The 11,623-nt window shown below is 37.9% G+C and overlaps 4 protein-coding genes across 4 annotated transcripts; all 4 read right to left on the bottom strand.

The window, feature by feature from the left end:
• Positions 1 to 1,292: 1,292 nt before the first annotated feature.
• Positions 1,293 to 4,758, bottom strand: LOC105971832 (pentatricopeptide repeat-containing protein At3g02490, mitochondrial). Its single transcript, XM_012996743.2, has 2 exons — positions 4,234 to 4,758; positions 1,293 to 4,101 (listed from the first exon to the last, which is right to left on the bottom strand). The coding sequence occupies exon 2, from the start codon at positions 3,582 to 3,584 to the stop codon at positions 1,629 to 1,631; it is 1,956 nt and encodes a 651-aa protein (XP_012852197.2). The 5' UTR covers positions 3,585 to 4,101; positions 4,234 to 4,758; the 3' UTR covers positions 1,293 to 1,628.
• Positions 4,503 to 6,455, bottom strand: LOC105971841 (pentatricopeptide repeat-containing protein At3g02490, mitochondrial-like). Its single transcript, XM_088822615.1, has one exon. It carries the CDS (start codon positions 6,453 to 6,455, stop codon positions 4,503 to 4,505), a length of 1,953 nt encoding a protein of 650 aa, XP_088678741.1.
• Positions 6,456 to 7,814: 1,359 nt separating this feature from the next.
• LOC105971860 (stress-induced protein KIN2) lies at positions 7,815 to 8,566 on the bottom strand. The gene is made up of 3 exons (XM_012996786.2): positions 8,409 to 8,566; positions 8,236 to 8,304; positions 7,815 to 8,119 (listed from the first exon to the last, which is right to left on the bottom strand). The coding sequence occupies exons 1-3, from the start codon at positions 8,463 to 8,465 to the stop codon at positions 8,045 to 8,047; spliced, it is 201 nt and encodes a 66-aa protein (XP_012852240.1). The 5' UTR covers positions 8,466 to 8,566; the 3' UTR covers positions 7,815 to 8,044.
• A 636-nt stretch (positions 8,567 to 9,202) lies between these two features.
• On the bottom strand, positions 9,203 to 11,361 carry LOC105971851 (Tetratricopeptide repeat (TPR)-like superfamily protein). The gene has a single exon (XM_012996765.2). It carries the CDS (start codon positions 11,107 to 11,109, stop codon positions 9,349 to 9,351), a length of 1,761 nt encoding a protein of 586 aa, XP_012852219.2. The 5' UTR covers positions 11,110 to 11,361; the 3' UTR covers positions 9,203 to 9,348.
• Between the last annotated feature and the right edge of the window lie 262 nt (positions 11,362 to 11,623).

An 11,623-nucleotide genomic window follows, 5' to 3' on the forward strand; every position in this document is an offset into this window, starting at 1 on the left:
TTGTCTCTTTCCTCCTAATACCCCCGACATACGGCCCAGAAAAAAGCCCATTCAACAAAATATAAATTATTATTTTTAATATTATAATATAATAATAAAAAAATATTTAAAAAAAAAAAGGAGGAATTACTTGTGTTAGTGGATGCTTTGGGGACCATTACCTCCAAACTAGTGCATACAAAAAAAGCCTATGCCTTGATCTTTGCTGGCACCCCACCCTTTTATTTTATTTATTTCCATGAAAAAATAAAGTGTTATTTCATAAATATGGAGATTTATTAATTTTCTTTTAATTTATTCATTTTTAAAATACCGTAGTCCAATAAATCAATACACTTGATATTGCTCCCTATATTTTAAAAATTAATTATAAAAATAAGACATAACAACTTATCAACTCTTAAGACAACTTATTAAACGTAAGAACTTATCAGTTGGGCTCTAATGGTAAACTTATCAGTTGGGCTCTAATGGTAACTAATTTGTCGTTTTACAATTAATATTAATTTTGCCATTATCACTCTTAATTACACTAGGCATATAGCATCTACAAGAACAATGTTACTGCAGTAAAAAAAAAAAAAAAAAAAGAATTCTATGGTCCCCCATTTCTTCTTATACTTAGAAACAAAAGATGCAGAGTGCACTCCCGGAGTAACAGCTACTAATCATAACAGCTTGATTGCATTTTGTCAATTTGACAGTTCATATATAGTACTTACTCTGCAATCTGCATTATCTCTTTCTTTTTTTCTTTTTTCTTTTTTTTTTTTTCATTTATTTTTCGAATATATATATATACAGCAAAAAATTCCAGTTACATCTGATTTTTTTTTTTAGAAATATTAAGAGAGATTTCACATTGAGAAAGATACGTCTCACATGCGATCGAACGTAGGGTCACGATCATGCGTTTTGCTCATGGAAGTGTCTCGATCACATGTGGTAACCATAGTTAGGTTAATTTCAAGAACCATTTCACATATATATATACATTCTTGGTCCATGTAAGAATGGGGGTGGATATAGAGACAAAGAAGGGGGGCCATAACTAAAATGTCCAGAACACAGATGATTGGTCGTTTTCTCTGCTTGTATGTATATGTAAGTATATACATGCATACACTGAATCTGTTTCTATATGCAAAAATAAGATTGAAGCTATCATCAACACACTCAGGTACAGGGACTGCATGATTAGAATCCTCAAAAATAAAACATAAGATAATCGAACATTATACGTAAATCGAATATTACTCCAATCGCAAATAATGGAATAAAAAAGATGCTACTGGATAGAATCTTATCCTCTTTAAAACATGCCTACAGAAGGTTTTAATGTGATAATCTCATCCTTGAAAACTTGGATGTTAACTACAGGCTTTCAGAGATAGCATCTGAAACATGTATCAAAGTTCAACATGAACTCATTACAAAAAGATCGAGAAAAAAAAAAAAAAAAAAAAAACGAGCAGTTACCACGAAAAATCAAGATTCCGGGATCATTTCATTGGTTTATTCATATCAAAATTCAGACATGCTCAAATATAAATAACTGGCCAACAGTTCAAAACAAAAACATACCAACTCATGGTGTTCCAAGAAACAGAATCAAACCTAAATTGATGCTACACAGCCACGGCCACAGCTTTAGTCTTGGTTCCACGAGATTTCCTCGAATAAAACAGGTCCAAAACATCGGCATGGCTTTTAATGTAGCTGGGGCATTTCGAAAGGAAGTCCTGTGCTTCGCTCTTCCTTCCGGCTTTCAGATACGCGTCGAATAACCGAAGGAACACGTTAGTTGATGGAAATCTTTTCGACGACATTGCTTGTGAAAATACAATCGCCTCTTCAGCAGAACCAGTCTTGGAGAAATACTTAACAAACGAATCCAAATCGGGAGCGTAATCTTGATTCTTCATCATAGTCATAACATCTATAGCTTCTTTGAAGTACTTTCTTTCAGTCAATAGCTTGCTTGTCAATGTTTTGTATGTTGCATTCCAAGGACTTAACCCTTTATCATTCACCATCTCTGAAACAAACTTGTATGCATCGAATGGTTTATTATTCCGACAGTAAGTACCGACCAGCAAGTCTAACAATGGCTGTGCACCAAACGAGGCTCCTTCCTTTTCAACCATCTCCCGGAAACTTCTAGAAGCTTCATCCATATTGCAAGCCTCGCAATATCCTTTAATTAAAGACACCCATGTTCCATAAACTGAATCATTTTGAGTAGTCGATAAGTTATCCATAAACTCTCGCGCTTCCTCTGTTTTCCCACCTTTGCTAAGCTTAAAGGCAATCTTAGATCGTGACGAATCACTGGGTACATAACCATGCTCCTCCATTGCCGACAGTATACCATTGCACTCTGCCATTTTACCAACACTGGTTAAAGACTTGATAATCGAATCAAGGTTACTATCGGTCAAAACATTACCGCTGGCCTTAAATATCTCCAAGACTCTCGAGAACAAGTCCATATCCAATTCTTCGCCTACAACAATTTTCTTCAAAAGGAAAATGCAGTCCGGCGACGAAGGCTTGTTCCCTCCAATCATTGCAAATTCGTACAAATCCACAGCATCCTTCATCATTTTCCTCTTGACAAAACTCTCCAAGATACGAACATACGTATCCCTCTGCATCTCATGCCCTTCACTTCTCATTTCATTAACAAACCTCCAAAACTTCTCAGTGTGATCTTCTTTACTCAACACCCTAGCCATTGCATTATACGATCGTTGATCGTGCTCGAAAAGACTGCTTCCCTCCAGCCACCTAAAGAAAATCAACGCTTTATTGGGATCGATTTCAAGATTCTCCAACACCTTCGTAACCAGATCACTCGAGAACTTCGCACCGACTTCCAGCAGCTGCTTTTCCACATCATCTCCCCACAGTTCACTCTTAACTATCTTAGTAATACTCGAACAAATCTTTTCAAGGTCATTTAATTTGCTCGCGTTATTTTTCGAACCAGAAGCAAACAACTCATTTAACTTCTCAACATCACTACTCAACCCATCCTTCTGGAATTTCTCCGACATTTCAATAAACGCACCCTTCGACACACCGAACCCTTTCGTTTTCATCGTCTCGATCATATCCCAAGTTTCCTTCACAAGGCCACTACGGCTAAAAATCTTAAGCATCAAATTATACGATTTTGAGCTCAATTTCTCGCTCTGACTCTCCAAAACCCAATCGAAAATCCGTTTAGCAACATCCGAATCAGTATCGGGATGCCCTAAAACGCTCAAAATCAAATCATGCGTCACAATTACGTTTTTTAAATCTAAATCCAGCTTAATCTCATCAACAGACCCTCCAGATTTAGCAAAAGCATCCACTAATTGAACAGCTTCATCTGACAGGGGTTTGGGCGGATAAACGGCGGGCTCAGGGGACGACGCGAAATGATGACGCAAGGGGAAGGGTTTGGGGGTCACGTGAGGTGCGCGTGGGTGGAGAATTGCAGAAGTGAAGGAGCGTAGATGGTGTACCTGAGCAACGCGCGGCTGAGATGGAGCGTGGCAGCGGAGGAGAAGCAACCGCAGCCATTGATTTCTCATAGTTACAGTCAGATCGCGGCGTCGTTTTTCTTCGGAGCAGAGTGGAGAAGAGAAAGCTCACTAGTTCAGGGTTTTTTCGAGATTGTCGATTAGGGTTTTTGGAGACCGTACAGTAGTAAATACCCAAATTGACCCCAAAGAAATAATTCGTGTTTATATAATATTATTTAAATTAATTTGACTTATCATATAATAATATACGATCTCGGCAAAAGATGAAATTAATCTTCAAATATCAAAATAATTTCATGAACTAGAGTTGATTATTTAGAATATTAAAGACGAAAATGAATACTAAATGAGAACATTACAATATCAAGAAATTATTAACATTGGAATACAATCGCCATGGTTTTCAGCTTAACGGATTATTGGCGGGTGAGTAGAAGTCGAGGATTCGAATTTTTCAAACGTTGCTCTTGATCAAAAAATCTAAACTCGAAAACTTCAACAAAGATGAAGCTCTCATTTGTTGATTCATGTTGCTTTCTTCACAGCATCAGTCAACCGCACCAACCTATGCCACAAAACAATCCCGAGATTATAAGTCGAAATTAAGAAAACGCCCATCCGAGAAAATCGTAATTATTATCAGAATTTATAAAAAAAGTTGGGCGTTGTTGAAATGATCGGTTATATATTTACATACCTCCTGCATCGATTCTTTGGTAGCTAACGAAAATCTGGATATAGAGAAAAATTAGAAATGGAAGGATAAATTCAACATAAATCCGTTCGTTCTACTGAAGATCGGGAAAAAAGACGAGGAGAAATCAAGATTCCGGGATGATTGTATTGGTTTATTCATATAAAAAAAATTCAGACATGTTCCACTACAAATAACTGGAAAACAGCAAAGGAGGCAACAATAAATTTTCAAAAAATAAATAAAGAAATCGAAGAATTGAATCGAAAATGCTATACAGCCACAGCTTCACTCTCGATTCCCGAACATTTCCTCAAATAAAACAGGTCCAAAACATCGGCATGGTTTTCAACGTAGCTAGGGAATTTCAAAAGGAAATCCCGTGCCACACTCTCCCTTCCAGCTCTGCGATACTCCTCAAATAACCGGATAAACACGACAGTAGTTGACGAAAATCTATCCAACGGCACCGCTTGTGAGAACACAATCGCGTCTTCAGCAGAACCAGTCTCCGACAGATACTCAACAAACGGATCCAAATCGGGCTTGCGGGCTTTATACTCGTCCAACTTCATCATAGTCATCACATCTATAGCTTCTTTGAAGTAATTCTCAGCCAATAGTTTGCTAGCCAACGCTTTGCACGTTGAATTCCAACGGCTTACGCCTTTACCATTCACCATTTCAGCAACAAACTTGTACGCATCCAAAGGTTTATTTTCCCGACAATAAGCACCGACCAACAAGTCTAATGCGTGTCCGCCCCACGAGGCGCCTCCTTTCTCAACCATTGCACGGAAACTTCTAGAAGCTCCATCAAAATCGCGAGCCTCGCAATACCCGTTGACTAAACATACCCAAGTTCCATAACATGAAATGTTTCCGGAAGCCGATAAGTTCTTCGATTGTGAAGATTCACCAAGTACAAAACCATGCTCCTCCATTGCCAACAATACTCTACCGCACTCCGCCATTTTACCAACACTAGCTAACGACGTTATAACCGAATCCAAATCACTAAAGGTCAAAACATTTCCGCGGGCCTTTGATACCACCAAGGATTTCGAGAATAAGTCCATATCCAATTCTTCGCCGCCGACAATTTTCTTTAAAAGGAAAATGCGGTCTTCCAGAGAAGGCTTATCCCATCCAACCATTGCGAATTCATACAAATCGACAGCATCCTTCATCATTTTCCTCTCGACAAAACGCTCCACGATATCAACATAGGTATACCTCTCCATCGTGTGCCCTTCGTTTCTCATTTCATCAAGGAACCTCCAAAATGTTCGAGTATGATCTTCTTCACTCAACACCCTAGCCATTGAGTTATACGTCCGTCGATCGTGCTTGAAGAGATTTCTTTCCACAAGCCACCTAAAGAAAATCCAGGCTCTATCGGGACCCGTTTCGGAATCCACCAACACCATCGAAACCAGACAACTGCAAAGCTCCACACCTAGTTCCTGCAGCTGCTGTTCCACATCATCTCCCCACGCTTTGACGATCGCAGTGACGGCAGAACTGTGCATGTCAGCGTACACCCACTCCAACCTCTCGAGATCACTACACAACCCGTGTCGATGGATGTTCTCGGAAACTTCATCGAACGCGCTCTCCGACACAGCGTACCCTTCCGAATACATAGCCTCGATCACGTACCAAGCGTCCTTCACGAGACCACGGCGGCTGATAAACTTAAGCAGCAAATTGTACGCCTTTGAGCTCAATTTCACGTTCCCCTCCCCAATTACCCAACAGCAAATCATGAAATCCAAATTTCTATTCTCACTATCGTAAGCCAAATCGAAAACCCTAGCGCTAAATTCCTCGCTCTGAGTCTCGAAAACCCAAGCGCTAATCCGCTCTGCGACGCCTTCATCGGTGGCCGGATGCCCTAGGACACTCAAAATCAAATCATCCGTCGGGGACACGTTCTTAGAATCTAAATCTAAGTTGATCTCGTCGTCGCAACTCCCGGATTTAGCAAATGCCTCTACTAATAGAGTAGCTTCATCGGACAAGGGTTCGGGCGGACGAACGGCGGACTCAGGGGACGACGTGAATTGATGACGGAAGGGGGAGGGTTTTGGGGTCACGTGAGGCGCGCGTGGGTGGAGAATTGCAGAAGTGAAGGAGCGGAGGTGATTTACCTGGGCAACGCGCGGCTGAGATGGAGCGTGGTGGCAGCGGAGGAGAAGCACGCGCAGCCATTGATTTCTCATAGTTGCAGACGGATCGCGGCGGGGTTTTGTTTTTCTTTCTGAGCAAGGTGGTGAAGAGAACGACTGTATATTAATTAGTAAATTACCCAACAGACCCCAAATCAATAATTTATTTCATTTATAGTTATATTAATTATTAGTATATGCTACGATTGAAATAACTATAATCTTATATCTTATCTTATATATAAAAGAAATAAACGCTGGACAACCCTAAAAAACCCTAATAGTATTTCTGTAATTATTTATTTTTAATATTTTTTCTGTACTAATTTGCAACAATTATCAATCTCCTATTTTTCATCAATATATCTCAAATCTTAATATATAAAGATCGAAATTTGATTTGTTAAATCTAAACCTATATATTTGGATTATAAATCTTAATATGTAAGATTTAAAAAGCTAATGTTATATAAAATATGAGTAATACTACATTATTAAATTTTACTATGTTAATGTACTATATTATAAAATAGGAGTAAAACTACATTACTAAATTGATTTTTTTTTTTCACTTTTGAATTCATATTCCGTGCATCGCACGGGGAAAAAATGCTAATATCAAATAATACAATTTACTTGGAAAATCCACATGGAAAAATTAGTACTTTTTTTCGGAAGGAAAGATTTTTTTAATAAAATTAAAAATAAATAGTTTTTTTTTTTTTTTAGGAAAAAATAAATAGTTAATATTGATGCGTTATCACTATCACCAATGTTTAGGTTAACATTGAATTTGATATTGGAGATTCTTTGGATTTAATTTTTGGATTATATTTAAGGATTTTAAATGATTTTCAAATAATTTAATTTAAATGTCATCAATAAATGATATTTTTTATGGAATGGTTATTGATTATTATGAATTAAGATCTTTAACTTCAAATTCTTAATTACAAGTGACAATTATTTTGCTTACATAGTGCTTGAATTTCTGATCTTACGAGATGAAAGAAAGAGACAAGGATAAATTACGAAATCCCTCAAAATTACAAAAAACACCCACATCTATATGTAATTATCAAAATTCTCAGACATTTGTTTATGTTTACGATGTGATTTTTCACCGAATCTTTTGTATTACAGAGAATATTTCGCAAAAATATCAATTCTACCACTGCACACGTGGTATTTCTGTATGCTACTATTTAAAGACAAAACTTACCCTCATAGGTAGAATCGGCATTTTGAAGAATATTCCATGGATTCAAAAAGATTCCGTGAAAAAATGGGGGTTGGTGTAAAGACGGTAACAAACGTTAGGAGGATTTCGGTAATTACGGATAAGTGGGGGTGATTTTCGTAATTCAGCCCAAGGAGGGTTTTCGTAATTTTACCGAAGAAAATAAAGAAAGCTAAAAAAAAACGATATTTATTAGATCAAAAAGAGAACATTACAAAATCATGTTTCCTCACACAGATGAGAAAAGAAGAAACATGCACAAGAAATTTCCAAATACCTAACACAGGAGCAACCAAACATTGCCCCTTCATCAAATCTAAACTCCAAAACTTCAAACAAATAACTCGAAAAAAAAAGAGACAAATTAAAAATTAAGAAACCGGAGACGAAAAAAGTGAAGCTCTCATTTGTTCATCCCGGTTGCGTTCTTGACAGCGTCGACTGCACCTTGCGCCTTGGCCTGAGCCTGCTGTCCAATCTATACAACACAACCAATTAAATACCCATCCAATTAAATAGTAATTATGATATATTTATTTATATATAAATAAAATAAAAAATTGTTTCGAGAGTCGAATATTTATATATACATACCTCCTGCATCGATTCTTTGGCAGACTGTGCAGCATTGCTTGCCTTCTCCATCATCTGGTTGCCCTTTTCCTGCATTCAACACATTCACATTATTCAGCTTCTATATGTATATGTATGTATGTATATATATATATGGGGGGGTGGGGGTGGGGGGTGGGGGGTGGGGGGTAAACCTCAGCTTGGCCCTTGGTCTGGCCAGCTTGGTAGCTCATGTTGTTGGAGTTATCCATTTTCTTGATTATGAAAATCTGATTATACAGAAAATTAAAAGCAGAGAGAAGAGTGTATTGAAATACTAAATTTGTTTGTGATTTGAAAACATATGTTGGCTGTGGTATTTATACTAAGTGAGGCCTAGTTAAGATGTTGACACGTGTCACATTCTGTATTCGACATTTGACTCCCTATTATAATTCGCCACGTGTCAATCCACAGAAGCATATGAATCAATGTCCATTGGCTGGCTGCCTATTCACTGGGAAGAGCTATTCAAAAGGGTAATAAAATAAACTAGGATTATATTTAGGGCAAATTACGGCCACCCCTTAGTTATTGTCAAATTAGGAAAACTCCCTCATTTTTGGGTAATTACAGCCACCTCCTCAACTATGTATTATCTTACAAAAAACCCCTCTAGAGGTAAATTTTAGGAATGTTAATTCGGTAAAATCGAACCGAAATTTCGGTACGCCAACATTTCATACTGTTTACTGAACTAAATAAACGATGTGTTCCGATAAATAATCGAATTAAATAAATTTTATGTAAAAATATTCAAAAGGAGGGGATTGGTTGTAATTACCCAAACAAGAGGGTTTTTTTTGTAATTTGGCCATACCTCAAGGGTGGCCGTAATTTGCCCTATTTATTATTAATAAATGTATAAACCAGCAAAAAAAAACTTTTTAAAATGCATTTTTTAACTTTGAATTGCAAATTTACTAAAAGGTGCTTCTCCCCTATTTTAACAAGCTTTTAGAATGGAGCTGCAAATGAGTGCCTGATAACATTGCAAAATCGATGTCTACGTAAACGTAAAGATTCACAATACCTGCCAAAAAAAATAAACCCGAAGCACCGTTTTGTCGAGACGTCGTCAATTTCTAGTTAGAATTACATATTCAGTTGCTGGATTTGTTTGTAGATACTTTTCGAAATCAATCCTCTCTCGACCATACTTTTCCACAACACGTCTAACGAGCCGCTATCATTCGCGTACGAAGCGTTAATACTTTTGAATATTTTCAAAGTCACCATCAATCTCCTCTTATACATTTCGTCGAACAAAGCCGAAGCAGATAAAGCATCGCCACATCTCGTATACGCATAAGCCAGATTAGTATATATAACAGCATCTCCTAATATCCCCTTCGTCTGCATATTTACGAACACCCTTCGAGCACAGTCGATTCTTTCTTTCTTACACAGCCTCCGAATTATCGCCCGATAAACCGTGACATCAGCACAGAGACCCTTTTGAACCAACTCGTCCGGCAGTTTCAAGACAGCCTCGTCGTCGTTTAAAAAATCCACAAGCCATGAATATACGCAATAACTCGGAGAAAATCCAGAGCCGATCATATCGAATAAAATCCCTTTCGCACTTATTACATCCCTCGATTTGCAGAATCCGTGAATCAACGCCTTGTAAGTGAATTTGTCGGGTTTTAATCCGGCCTCCAGCATCTTGTTCTTGATTTTCGAAGCGGATTTCATATCTCCGATCTTGCAATACGCGTTGATTAACGTGTTACACGTGACATTATCCGCTTCGATTTTTCTGCCACTCATTTCGTTCAACAGTTTATTTGCATCTTGTATCCGCCCCTCTTCGCACAATTTCCGTAAAATTGCATTATAAGTCACCACACCAATGTACAACCCTTTCGCCTCCATTGTACTACGAAGCTCTAACGCTTCGTTTATATCACCAACTCTGCAATACCCGTCGATCAGAGTAGTATACGTCACATGGTTCGGAGAAACACGTGTAGTAATATCATTAAAAAGCCTCAAAGCCTCTCTCATTCTGCCTTCTCTACAATAACTATAAACGAGCGAATTATAAGTTATAATATCGGGACTTACTCCTCCTCTTTCCATCCTATCTTGAACGGATAAAGCCTCGTAATGCATACCCCTTTTGCAGTATAGCGAAATCAACGTGTTGTACGTGAAAATATCCGGGAGTACGTTTTTCGACTCCATTTCACTTAGCAATTCGTCGGCCTTCTCTACATCCCCCGACTTGGAACAAGCATGAATCAAGACATTATAAACATGTAAATTCGGAACAACCCCAACTTTCATCATCTTCTTGTAGACTTTCCACACAGTATCGGTCAGCCTCTCTTTGACCAAGGAATTAAGAAGCACGGTACAGGCATGCAAATGGGGCTTATATCCACACACACGCATATGATCAAACACTTGGAGTGCATCTGGATTCTTCTTCAAATTTGCATAAAATATCACCAGCCAGCTCAGAACATGCGAATTCACATCCGATTCACCATCACTATCTACTAAAGCATTCAAAACAGCCGGAGACGACAAGAAATCTCTCCGGGCAATCTTTTCGAGAAGGTTTTGAGCAGTTTTGAGGTGCCTTTGTTTTGTGAGGATGCATATCATCAACCAAGAGGATTGCAACGAATGCTTGTACTGTGGAATCGTGTCGACCCAGTTGAAGAAGGACCATGAAATTGAAAACGAGTATGGAGAAAGATCCAACAATGCTCGGTTCGTGACAGATGACGTCACTAAAGAACCAATCTTTGGTTTCAAGAGTTTGTCCCAGTACCCCTTTATTACAACTGCGCATACTGCTTTAACTAGTCGGCGTTCGCCGCTCGCAGAAATTAAACCCTCCATCGACGAATAAAGATCTTACTGGAATGACAAGTAGAAATTTCTATCTGTCGCTATGTTTCGTGAAATCCGTAAATTAGTGGCGATACAGGTAGAAATTTCTTCGAACATCTTCGCTGTGTTTGATTTAAGAAGTGTAACAGAGTGCCAGCTGAAAGCTGAGAGAAGAAGGAAATGAATAGACTGAAGAAGGGGGCAATCGTCGAAGATTTTCAAAAGTCTTTTCTTTTCATTTTTTTTTTTTTCTTATTTTCTTTGGATGAATTAAAAGTTTTTCTTGTTTAAATACCTGGTTTTCTGTTTACATCATGGGCTTGTCTCTATATTTATTTCATTTTAAAAGGCAATTGGGCCTCATTTCTTTAAACTTTTCAGGGGTAAATTAAGATTAAACTACAAAAAGACCCTTCATGTTTGGATAATTATAACAACCCGATCGATGTTTGGATAATTATAACAACCCGATCGACTATCGATTTTCTTACATTTTCATCCTTATGTTGTCAAATTTCACAGA

Source organism: Erythranthe guttata, chromosome 8, assembly GCF_056151865.1.
Source record: "Erythranthe guttata isolate IM_541 chromosome 8, IM_541, whole genome shotgun sequence".
Classification (NCBI taxonomy): domain Eukaryota; kingdom Viridiplantae; phylum Streptophyta; class Magnoliopsida; order Lamiales; family Phrymaceae; genus Erythranthe; species Erythranthe guttata.